This window comes from Podarcis vaucheri, assembly GCF_965113315.1.
Source record: "Podarcis vaucheri genome assembly, chromosome: 5".
Taxonomy (NCBI): Eukaryota; Metazoa; Chordata; class Lepidosauria; order Squamata; family Lacertidae; genus Podarcis; species Podarcis vaucheri.
In genome coordinates this window covers 59,507,131-59,519,248 of record NC_138763.1, presented here as the reverse complement: position 1 = coordinate 59,519,248, position 12,118 = coordinate 59,507,131, and the positions used below count along the sequence as shown (strand labels likewise).

At 37.8% G+C, this 12,118-nt stretch overlaps 1 protein-coding gene across 2 annotated transcripts in view; it reads right to left on the bottom strand.

Annotated features, from left to right (window-relative positions):
• The window catches only part of DOCK1 (dedicator of cytokinesis 1), a 361,394-nt gene that overhangs the window by 278,419 nt on the left and 70,857 nt on the right, over positions 1–12,118 (bottom strand). For both annotated transcript variants that reach the window (XM_082222828.1, XM_082222829.1), the window contains exons 16-20: positions 8,645–8,717; positions 5,874–5,977; positions 5,178–5,361; positions 1,620–1,717; positions 740–829 (exon numbers count right to left, since the gene is read on the bottom strand). In XM_082222828.1, coding sequence (XP_082078954.1) covers positions 740–829; positions 1,620–1,717; positions 5,178–5,361; positions 5,874–5,977; positions 8,645–8,717 — 549 coding nt within the window. The remainder of the gene's footprint in view (positions 1–739; positions 830–1,619; positions 1,718–5,177; positions 5,362–5,873; positions 5,978–8,644; positions 8,718–12,118) is intronic.

Genomic DNA, 12,118 nt, shown 5'->3' with positions numbered 1-12,118 from the left:
TAACAGCTATACTAGCACAAGATATTATGAGCTCAAGCATCAGCGTGCCTCTTATGTAACATCCGAACGTATCATAGTAGTTCTCAAATCCAGAGGTAAAAACTGAGGGCCAAAGATTATGAAGACCCACCAGCAAATGATGTGTGAAATGTTAGATAAGGTTAAACTCCTTCTTTATCCCAGCACCACAGCGCTGATAAACCCCATCCCACAGGAATTGATATTTTGCCCTTTTAAGAGGAACTTATTTTTTTTATTTAAGCTAAAATTCTGTTTTTACAATACAGAATGTCAGAAAACAAATGGGAAAAGAAACAAGTTGGTCCCTGTGAAGTACATGGGGCTTCATAGACTGAAATGGTCGTTTTTGTTTCACAAAAATGGGAAAAACACAATACACAGCTACACTGAAACAAAAATTGTGCTCTTTTATGGTATGTATTTTACTCAGCCATCCAAACTCAGTTCTCTTCCAGTTCTAGATATGAAATTACAATTATTTAATTAATCCATCAAAATTCATTTAAACATAGATTTCCAATCACTTTGGGGAAATAGCAGTATAAATACCCAAAGATGTTATTTTTACCAGCCAAAAACATCATTGGTCACCCAAAGGCTAAGGAGCTGCCAAAATGAAGAGGCCCTACATGTAAACCATGTGAAGCTCTATATTAGCTGCTCTGCTATTTCCAGGGGATAATAACATGAATAAATTAAATGAAAATCTATAAATTACCAAGGCATCAAACACCAGAGTGTCAAATGTTTCACTCTCAGAATTCTCCATCATTATGTTGAAGAGCGCATCTAGTGTGTCTTGGAGAAACTGCAAAGAAATATTAAAATTGCTATTTTAACAAAATACAGGTATATAAAATACTATGTAATAGTATAAAATACTATATAATAGTAGATAATTATATACTATATAATAGTAGATAATTATATACTATATAATAGTATAAAACTGGGGTAACCAACCTGGTGTCTTCCAGAAGTAGTGAGATTACACATCCGACATCCCTGACCATGCTAAGTGGGGCTTGAGTATTGTTTACGGGGGTTTGTTGGGGGATGTTTCTTGCTGTTATTAATTTCTTGTGTGGGCTTTGCTAGTATAAAAGATACTGTACATATGCATATGCATACCCATGCCTATCTAATCTGCCCAAACACTGCTCTCTCATGTTATTTTACTATGGTAAGTTATCAACAGCTTGACCAAACCTTGGCAAAAACCCTATGCATCACTACATGCAATTAGGTTTTATCTGAGTTGGTATGCGCATAAATCAATGCACAATTTCTGTTACCTATCAGCATGAGCCAGACTTAAAACTTCCAAGAACATTCTCTGAAATGCATTTTTCCTCTTCAATATCAAGTGGAGGTAAATAATCAATTTTATCAACAAATAATGAGCAGGTTGTTTCACTTAGTAAAAACCATAAAGCACTTTTACAGAATCACCCTATTATCATATATGTAAAAAAAAAGGTATACATTTAAAAGTAATACTGCACGACGGGTAGCTATATTAGATATAGAAACAAGAGTTAAATATGCTTTCAAGTCAATATATCAGCCAAACAGCTGCTGGAAAATGGATTTGTTACCTTAACCACTTCACCTCCATCAACCTTCATCAGTTGTCTCAGATTCTGTTGCAGAAGGTTGGTGTTCGATCGCCACTTCAGCAGCCCCAGCAAGTCCACTAAGAGTAAACAACACAGAAACAACCAGAAAAAGGCAAATCTGTTAGCTCTAATGCCAATAGAATACAATGCAGAGATGGAAACAACTGCAAGAAAACAATATTTTAGTGTGGCAGCACATAAACTTTGGAACTCCCTGCCTCTTGACACCAGGCAGGCGCCCTTACTGTATTCTTTTCAGCATCTGCTTAAAACGTATTTGTTTCGGCAAGCCTAACCAGACATACAGAAGTAAAATGCATTTTGTTTCCTTTTAGCTAGCGTAGTTCTTAATCTTTTTTATTTTTAATACCAGTTTTATAGATAATTTTAATGTTTTATTTCATATTGTAAACCACTTAGGTGTTTTTGTTGTGTTTACAGCCAAGTGGTATATATATATATAAATAAATAAACAACTCAGGCTGCAATCCTATACACTTTTTTATCTGGGAGTAAGTATTATTGAACTCAAAAGGACTTCTAAGGTAACACTGCTAATCTTTTTAAAATCAGCAAATTTGCACAGCGTAATTTGGACAGACATAAAGATAAAAATTTTGTGATAAATAAGAAAGCTAACTACACGGACAGAATATTGCATGCCACTCTGTCTCTTCCAGAGTAGAAGGGAGCATTAAATCTTGTTATTTCCTTCATGTGTTCCAAAATGGTATATTGTCCAACAACACACTGGTAAAATCTGAAGTGCAAGTAAGTAGACAGTGTGAGAAATTTCCTTATAAATCAGCAATGGGGTGCCTTTGGCCTTCCAGTACACTCCTTTATGGCATGAAAAGATAGGATTAGTCTTTGATTTTTGTTGTTCTGCCAGGATGAAGAAAGCACAGGGGCTGCAAATGAAATATTAGGGAGGCTTTCTACTAATCAGCATGGGATGCCCTGAAACATTTGACTTTTAAAATTAATTAGGAAGAGAAACATTAGGTTGAAAAAGAAACTTTTTAGACCATTGCCATATAAAAACAAAATCAACATGTTGAGCTTCCCAAGATCCTACCACAATTAGCTGAATATATACAAAAATGTGTCTGCAAAAATGTGTTTAGGACTCAGCACTTATGCAGTATACAATCCAGTGCAAACATACATCCAGATCAACTGACATATGGAATGTATAACAGCTCAATTTCAAAGATGCTAAAAGTAACCATAAAACTTCATTTAACATACTGAATGAACTTGACAGAAAGAATACAGGAGAACTTCAAAAATGAAGAAATTACTCTCCAAAGTCAATTATGGTTTTGTCTACCAATAAAGGCAGCATCAACACAGACTTATTGTCAGCTTTAACACATGAATTACAAATGTAAGCATTTGTTTAAATATTGAAAATGCTTTAAGATTTACCATTGCCTCAACAATGCATGAAAATCATTGTGGAGCTGAACACTGCAAAATAACACTGCAAAATAACAAAAGCTTTTCCTTAAATGTCACATATGTCAATCAGTTCCAAAAAACATGAGGCAGTTGCCAAAAATGGCAGTCCGATGTCAGATTTCCATCTCACCAAGAATAACAATTTATCCAGTGTCCAGATATCATTACCTGTGCATTTCTTCAACCCAGCTCAACAGTAACACCACCTATATTCATTCCTTAATTTTCTAATACAATTTTTAACAGAACTGTTTATCTAGAAGCTGGTCATCAAAGGTTCTTATTTGCTTTCCTGAACAGCAGTTCCCTATCTACTCCAACCCCTGCATTACAAGCTGTTGGGAGCACTTCTTTATTCCTTTTCCTAAATTCATAATCATATCCTGAAGCAAGAGTATTGCTTCTAACAAAGGTCCCAGTGAACATCTAAAAGGAAAAAAAGGAAGGAGATAACAAAATAATAAATGTGATTAAAAAACATTTATGGGAATAATTATTCTAGAACAGGCACATCATCCACATGCAGAGCAATTAACATGGGACTCAGCAAAGCTGTTTCTCAGAGAAATGCAGAATGATGGGTCCATGAACATGCCCCCACATAATCCTCATTCAGTTCTCCTCCTTGTCTGGGTACCTATTATAACCACAGGGTGTTTGTACAAAGTGGGTGTGGGAAAGAGAGGTATCTATTAAGCGCCACTAAACCAAGTCCTTTCCTTGAGGATGCAGGTGAAATCTTACAAAGAATAAACAAGATTAAACAGAGTACCATTTTATCTTTGGTGTTTCAGTTCAAACTGTTTGTGCGATTTCAATTTGCAATTTGTGAACCAAGTTGTGGGAATCTGTGGCTAAAAAGCATGCTTAAATAACACATCCATGTTGAATTCCAACAAGGCAGATGTGTTGTTGATGGGTGGTTCTCATGTCAGGGAATTTCAGAAAACTACCTGTAGGGTCTTGCATTCCCCCTGAAGGACTAGTTACTCCTGAATTCAACTTTGTCACCCAAGGCTCAAGCGACTTCCATGGCTAGGAATACCTACTTTTAGCTATGCATGGTTCACCAACTATGGTCTTTCCTAGGCCGGCATAGCCTGACCACAGTGGCAAATACCCTGGTTAGAGTACCATAATGTGTTCTACACGGGGCTCTTCTTGCCACGGGAGCTGTTCTGGGTGTCTACTTGCTACTGTGCCCAATTTAAAGTGTGATCTGCAGGCAGCTTCTCTTATGATCTGTCAACCAGTATGGCCTGTTGTACAAAGTGACTCAGATTAGAGAGTCACACTGTAGCGGCTTTCCGTTTGTAGAACTCCCTCTCACCTATTTCCCCTCAGTGTTCATATTTCTTTTTTTTACATCAGTGTATCTTTTCATACATATGGAGGTGGATTATAAGCATGTTTTATGCTTGCTGCTGAACTGTGTTTTTTCCCCAAATCTATTTTTATATCGGTTTAACTTGTGTCATTTTTATATTGTTTAACTCTTGTCATCTGGCTGAAAGGCAGTCTAAAAGTAAAGTAAGTTAATAAGATTAATTGCTCTGAATAAAATAAATTTATAATAAGCATGCCCTCCTAAAACACATCAGATTTTGAAATATTTTGAAGTAATGGATTACCACTGATCCCCTCTATACTCTTCTTCTTGGATAAAACAAAATCAGAAGTCTAATAATAATAATAATAATAATAATAATAATAATAATACTCTCATACATAGGCCCTTACCAACAGAAGTTCAAATATATCTAGGAAAGTTGAATATTACTCAAGTTTCTCCTAAACATTGTCTTTCTTCTGCCATTTTCATTTATTATTTCCAAGAGTGTGCACATCATTTAGATAAATACAATGCAACTGATAAGACTTTACAGAAGGTCAGTCACCCAACTTTTGCAAGAAATCCAGATTTTTTAATTATAAGGTCCATGACCAAAATATGTTTCCCAACTCAGGAGTATCATAAGGGAGACTCAACTTCAACAAACAGCTGCCTATATTATTATTCTTTACAAATGCAAGGTGGTTGTTTTTATTCTAGGATGTGATAATCTTCCTCACCATTTTGAGTTAGCTTCGTTGAACAAACTAGAGTAGAAATCTGAAAGGAATCTTTACTGATGGTGCAGCTTCCAAGATTTTGCATGCCCTTGCCAGCCGTTGAGTGACCTTTCTCCTCCAATTCTATTTTAGTAGAGGGCAAGCTTAAATAAGTCGAAAAATCTTCTAGCTTCTTTGCTTCTGCCTGCAACATTATTCCCAAATAAAATGCAAACATTAAGTATAGCTGCTGAAAACATTTTTTTATTCTGCATTTAATCACAGCTTATTTCATTTTAAATGAGACTACAACTTGAAGACACTTTCCCCCTCAAAGCTTTCAAAGAGTAGATCAAAAACATGTCACACAGCAAAATTAATGGCTTTTCAACACCTGTTAAACCCACCAATATTCCTAGTTACCTACCTAGAGGGAAGGATGAACAAAAAAGGAAAATGTTTCACATTATCCATTAGAAAAGCTCCAAACTAAGAAAGCGTAGTGGGCTCAGTAAGTTGTTTTAATTTTTTCTTAAGCAGCTGTACAAAAGTGAAGTTTCACTCTTCTTCCTTATAACCTACATTATTTTTCCGTTACTAAGGGAATAACATCTGAATATAGGCAAAAGCTATACTTCTACATCACACTGTACAAAATAAACCATTCCTTAAATATTTGTATTCTCAAAGTACTGCAGCATATGGTGAGAATAATACCTTGTACACTATAAGATCATGCTCTCCATCCCGTAGTGTTGTTCCATCATATCTCATCAATTTAACAAACGCCAGGGCAAATATTTTCTCAGATTTATCTTTGGCTGTTTAAGTACAGAAACATATTGTAAATCAATGATAATGACTACAGATGAAGACACTCAAGAATGCAGACACAGGTTGTTCTAATACCACACATGAAGTCTAGTAAATCGCCTTATGTTAAATAAGGCTGTCTGTGTTCAGAATAAACTGGAAATTTAGAAATACAGGGTATATCCACTTGCCGGTTTGTACTCACAGAATGAAAATTATAAAAGTCTTCTGTTAAAAATGGCTCCAAGATCAATGCTCTACCCCCAGCACTATGCGCCAGATTGCAATGAGATGTATACGTAACAGCGACCCGGATGTGCCACTCCACATAAGGCAGCTCATGAGAAGTTATCCACATTTCCCAGCAAGGCATCCACATTGAAACGCCTAGAAGACCAGCTACACAAGCTGTTTACCAAATCCCTGATTAATGCAACAAAAGGAGTCAGGTAGAATAGTGAGCTCATGCTCCTTTATGCCTCCTCCTCTATCTCCAAAATTCCAAAATACAGGCAGGGCCCTTAAATTGGCTCTCTCTGGCTATGTGGTATTCTGGCCCTGGGCCCATCATAAGACTATACAGTAGCACAGGGGTAGCCAACAGGTATCTGTCAGATGTTGTCATCTGTAAATCCCATCAGCATGCCTAATGATTGGAGATAATGGAAGTTGTACTCCTAAACCTCTGTAGGACATCATGTTGGCTACCCATACCCTACGTGACACAAGGCACAAGGGATAGAGCAGTTTTTCCAAACCTGGCGCTCTTTGGATATTTTGAACTACAACTCCAGACAATGTAGCCAATAGTCTGGAATGATGGGAATTGTGATCCAAAACATGTGAAAAGCATTACTTTAGGAAGTCTGGGCTACAGTGTGCTATTAATCTTCAGGCGGCTTCATACGCTCATGAGAAAGATTATTCAAGAATGTACACATGAAGAAAAAGTGCTGCGAAAAAGAATTATTATAACCAGGTTAGAAATACTTACTTTCTAAGATACTGGTTCTTTACTCCTTAAAGGAAGTTTCAGTGATAGTGTTTAACTAACTGCAAACAGTATTGTTTATTCCGGACTATCTCAACTTCTTATGCAGAATGAAATTCAAGTGCTGCACTCAATTTAACCAACCTGGACCCCGCAATCATAATGTCCTGAGGGTGGCTTCCCATTTGTGGAATGCTTTTCCTGAGGAAGCTCGGCTGGTGCCTTCATTGTATATCTTTAAGCACCAGGCAAAAAGATTTCTCTTGAATCAGGCCTCGGACTGATTAATATTCTATGGCCTTTTAAATGTGTTTCTGGGAGGGGGGTTATTGGTTTGTTTCTATTTTTGTTTATTATGTATTTTGTATTCTCTTTTTTATTTTTATGTTGTGACTACTTTGTGATCTTCAGATGAAGGGCGGTATACAAATTTTATAAATAATAATAATGTCTGTTCTTAAAGCTTATCTTCCTCAATTTCTTAAGAAAGAAAGCACTTTGGGGGAGGGCTGTGATTTCAGGACCTTTCCCCACAACCCGTTAAAACACGCTATCTTTATAATAATGTAAGGAAAGCCCGAAATATAATCTACACAGCAGTAGAAAGTTCATGTTTCCTTTTGGGTCAACAGCTGAACCCAATGAGCCTATAATCATCTACTTCCATTTTCTCTCATTAATAATAAAAGAACCCGCTGGTGTGAGTTCAAGGAAGCAAAGTGACAGGGCAAGCAGATAGGAAATAGAGACAGAAGGGCAACACTCATCAACCCTATGGCAGTCCAAAAAATATATGAAAAAGAGCTGTGGCAGTCCTGAGTCTTAACCCATAATGAATGCAATAATCCAAAGCTCAATAGGTCTGGCCACCCATGAACTGCTGCAACATAATGTGACTGCTTCCTACTGAATCAATTTGTAGTTCAGTCTCATAAATATGACAGTAATTTGCCGCATATTGTTTTTCATTAGTGAAACTGTTAAATATTCTATTAAAGGAAGCACTACTTTCATTCTTATGACTACTTTTTATATCAAAATAGCAGCTTTTAATTACACAAGCATTATCCATTATGGAGTAGGTGTCAAATATTACAAGTTCTTAAATACATTCAAGTGAAGGTTACACGATTAAAGCTTTGATTCTTATGCTGATGGCGTAATGAAAATTCAAACTGCAACTCTTCAGAAAATACAAGCACATTAGTTAAGAGAGCCAGTCTAACTCAAGCACACAAGCCATGCATATTTTTTTTTAACTTACAAATTGTGAGAAATTAAAAGTCCACACAAGCCAGATACAGGGAACGTAAAAAATATCAAACTTTAATCAGAACATTATCATAAGCCTGGTGGACTCGGCACTTGGCTAACAAGTAAGTTACTATAGCAAGCATTCCTCACAACTGAACTTCACAACCAATGAGGATCACACAAATGCAAGCAAGCTAGTTTATTTTCCCCATAAAAATATCCTTACTTACCTGCCAGCACCCACTGTTGACAACTGACTCACTTGTGGAAATGCAAAGGGGAGGAAAGTATAGCAAAAGTCAGCTAAAGTGAGGTCAGAGGGAAAGGGCCCAAATTCAGAAAAAAGACTCCAAATCATTAATAAAAACTAAACAGAGACTTCCTTAAACACGGACACTACAAGTAAAATGAGCAGGGGAGAAGTACTCACAGTCCTGTGATGACCTGTGCCGAAAGGTAAACCTTAAGTGACTGCGGTTTACATCTTCAATGGGAATTGCAACCTTCACAAAAGAAAATGTACACATCCATTTATTTGTAAAAATATTTATACGCTACCAACTCTCATAAAATATCAAGGTGGCGGGCAACAAAGCTTATAAAAAAAAACAAGACAAGATTGTAATTAAAGTGCCTGCCTAATCAAGAAAGAAACATGCAGTTGAAAAGACAGAGAAGTTTTTATAACTTGGAAGAGATGGATTCTAAGTTATAAAAAAATTTCTGCATCCTTGCCTGCAGGCATTCTCCACTTGCCGCAAATCTGATGCAATGAAGAAGGCATGTAAATAGCTATGCAGCTATTTCAAAAGGGTTTTTTCAAGTATGTTTTTTAAATACTTATTGCAGTTTTAGAAACTGTATTAGTAAACAGAAAAACAGCATCAATCTTATTCAATGCATTATTATTTACAGATCAAAAAATGTGATTTTTCATAACTTTAAAGAAGCAACCTGTCCTGTATACCACAAGGTAAAGGTACCCCTGACTGTTAGGTCCAGTTGTGGACGACACTGGGGTTGCGGCACTCATCTCGCTCTTTAGGCCAAGGGAGCTGGTGTTTGTCCGCAGACAGTTTCCGGGTCATGCAGCTAGCATGACTAAACCACTTCTGGCAAACCAGAGCAGCGCATGGAAATGCAGTTTACCTTCCCGCCAGAGTGGTACCTATTTATCTACTTGCACTTGACATGCTTTCAAACTGCTAGGTTGGCAGGAGCAGGGACCGGGCAACGGGAGCTCACCCCGTAGCGGGGATTCGAACCATCGACCTTCTGATCGGCAAGCCCTAGGCTCTGTGGTTTAGACCACAGCGCCACCCACGTCCCTTATACCACCAGTAATTTTATGGAATGTAGGGGGAAACTGACCAAGACCATCTATTAACTTTTTATTGAGGTATAACTTTGACTTTGGACTCAGCCCACTTGGGATCTCCCCATACAGCATATAGGCACAAGGTAAAATCGTGTTTGCTCCTTTCAGCTTCTATTTTAGTGGTTCTATCACTTTAGTTGATTTTTCTGGATGCTTTTAATGGATCTTGTTTTAGGGATTCCTGTTGCTGGTTTTTAATTCTTCTCAGTTTAATGTTGTTGCTGTTGTTGTTAAAAATGCACGTTATAAGCTGCCTTGAGCATGTTTTTTTAAAAAATGGAAATAGTGTGTATTTTCATTTAACAAAATAAACACATAACTTTGTTCCACAATGCAATGTAGAGTCTGGAAAAGTCAGTTAAAATGAATCAGCTCAACTATGTCCTAACTCAGTCTGGATGTAGGTGAGCCCCCTTCAGAACAACATACTCATGATTCAAGCAAAACTGTGCTAAGAAAACAAGCTGTGAAATCATTTCTGAATGCCCACCTTGAAAAATATATTAAACTAAGACCACTTGTTTGAGCTATAATACCAAAACAAATATACTTCGTTCCATCTTGCCTTTCCTCCAGATCAGAGCACTGGATGGCTTAAAGCACAGCCTGAGATGTAATTCTATATTGTTTTGATACTGTACCCAGATGTATAACTCAGGGATATGGAGCAGGCCTTCCTTCCATGCCTTAAAGCCTGATAATACCAGAGGGGAAAATAAAATAATACCTCACACTGTCAGCTTTCAGCTCTACAAACCAATAAGGAATGAGTGCTATCATTTGCTGCAGAACTTTACAGCAGTCACAAGCAGGCCAGACAGATTCTAGTGTTTTGACGCTCCTCAATTTCGGGAGCTATGTTCACCTTGTCTACCTTGACATTTACATCACACCTGTTCCATCAATCCATATAGGCACTCTTTGATCCAGCAGCTGAGTTTTGTTGCTGTCCATATGTAGCAGAACTGTCAATTCAATTTAACCTTTGTCTCACCAACATTTGCCCTTCCTATTCACCTGTTTTCTCTTCATTTATCACATCCCTATTTCATAATAATATACTATCCCCTGCCCCAATGTCAGAACACTTCATGTAAGCATAAATAACCCTATGCAGATATTTATTTCCATATAAGACAGCATTTGTTTAGCACACGTTATCACCCTCACTCTTTCATATTATAATTTTTTTTCTAATGTACCATTTTTGCTGCCTGATATTTTATTATCTAGAAAAATCGGATCATCCAACTTCAGATGTACTTCCAAGATGGGGAAAGAGGTTTAAATCCCTTAGTTTGTGCCTGTGTTGCCTCAAAAGCAGTATCTGTAGATGTTAGATATTCCTTTTAAAACCCACTGTGTAGGAAGTGAAGTTAAGGCAGCTGCCATGTGTAACACCCAAGTGGCTTCCTGGGCGTTGCCAAAGGTTAATTTGCACTATTATTTAGTATCAGTCCCTCTTCAATGCCATCAAGGACGTTTTCCCACTATCATGTGCCACATCTACCTCCCCATAGGGATTAACACCTAGAGCTAAAGCTTTGGAGCTGCCACAAAGCAGTAGCAGAGCACACGCTTTGAACGCAGAAGGTTCTTTGTCTATGATCTTGGAGATCTGCTGCCGGTCAGGGTAGATAATGCAGAGTTAGATGAACAAATTGTCTGACTTGATAAAAGGCAGTTTCCTATGACAAGCCTGTTGCCTTGACTACCTACATTCTGCTTTTCTAGTGCTACACATACATTCCTTCACTTCCATGCCAAAACTTGGCTGCTTATATTCTAACTCTGCCTCACCATTTCGATTACTTTTTCCTTCATTCCTTCCACGGCACTGAGCACAAATCTTACTGCCATAAAAGATTCCCATGGAAACCTCCTGCTGTCAAGCCCCTGGACCTCCTGCTTTTGTTAAGAGAATTCAGACATTCTTTCAATTCTTTATACAGTGGAACCTCAGGTTAGAGACGCTTCAGGTTATGTGATTTCGGGTTGTGCACTGCGCCGAACCCGGAAGTACCAGAACAGGTTACTTCCGGGTTTCGGCACTCGCGTATGCGCAGAAACACTAAATCGCGACCCGCGCGTGTGCAGATGCAGCACTGCAGGTTGCAAACAGTGCGGGTTGCAAACGTGCCTCCCACACGTATCACGTTTGCAACCCAAGGTTCCACTGTATCCAGAATCCATGTGTTCTGCTCACATTTTCCCCAGCCATCAAATAGTTCTCTAGATACTAAATTTCTTCCAACTCAACAGCCATCTGACAGAATGCCCTGTGGTTGTAACTTCATCAAATGCACATGCAAATACATAAGTAGCTGCATTCAGACAAGATGCTAAACCATAGTTTAGTGTTACAAGAAAAGCCTAACTGAGCTCTGGACTATTGTTTCCCCCTCCCACTGTGCACAAAAGCAGACCGAAAGTTCCTATTTTCATTTCATATTAACTGCTGAACCCTAAGAAAGTATTAATCTTATCTTTGAATAGTTGAAATAAGCCAGCTTTATAAACTGTGGT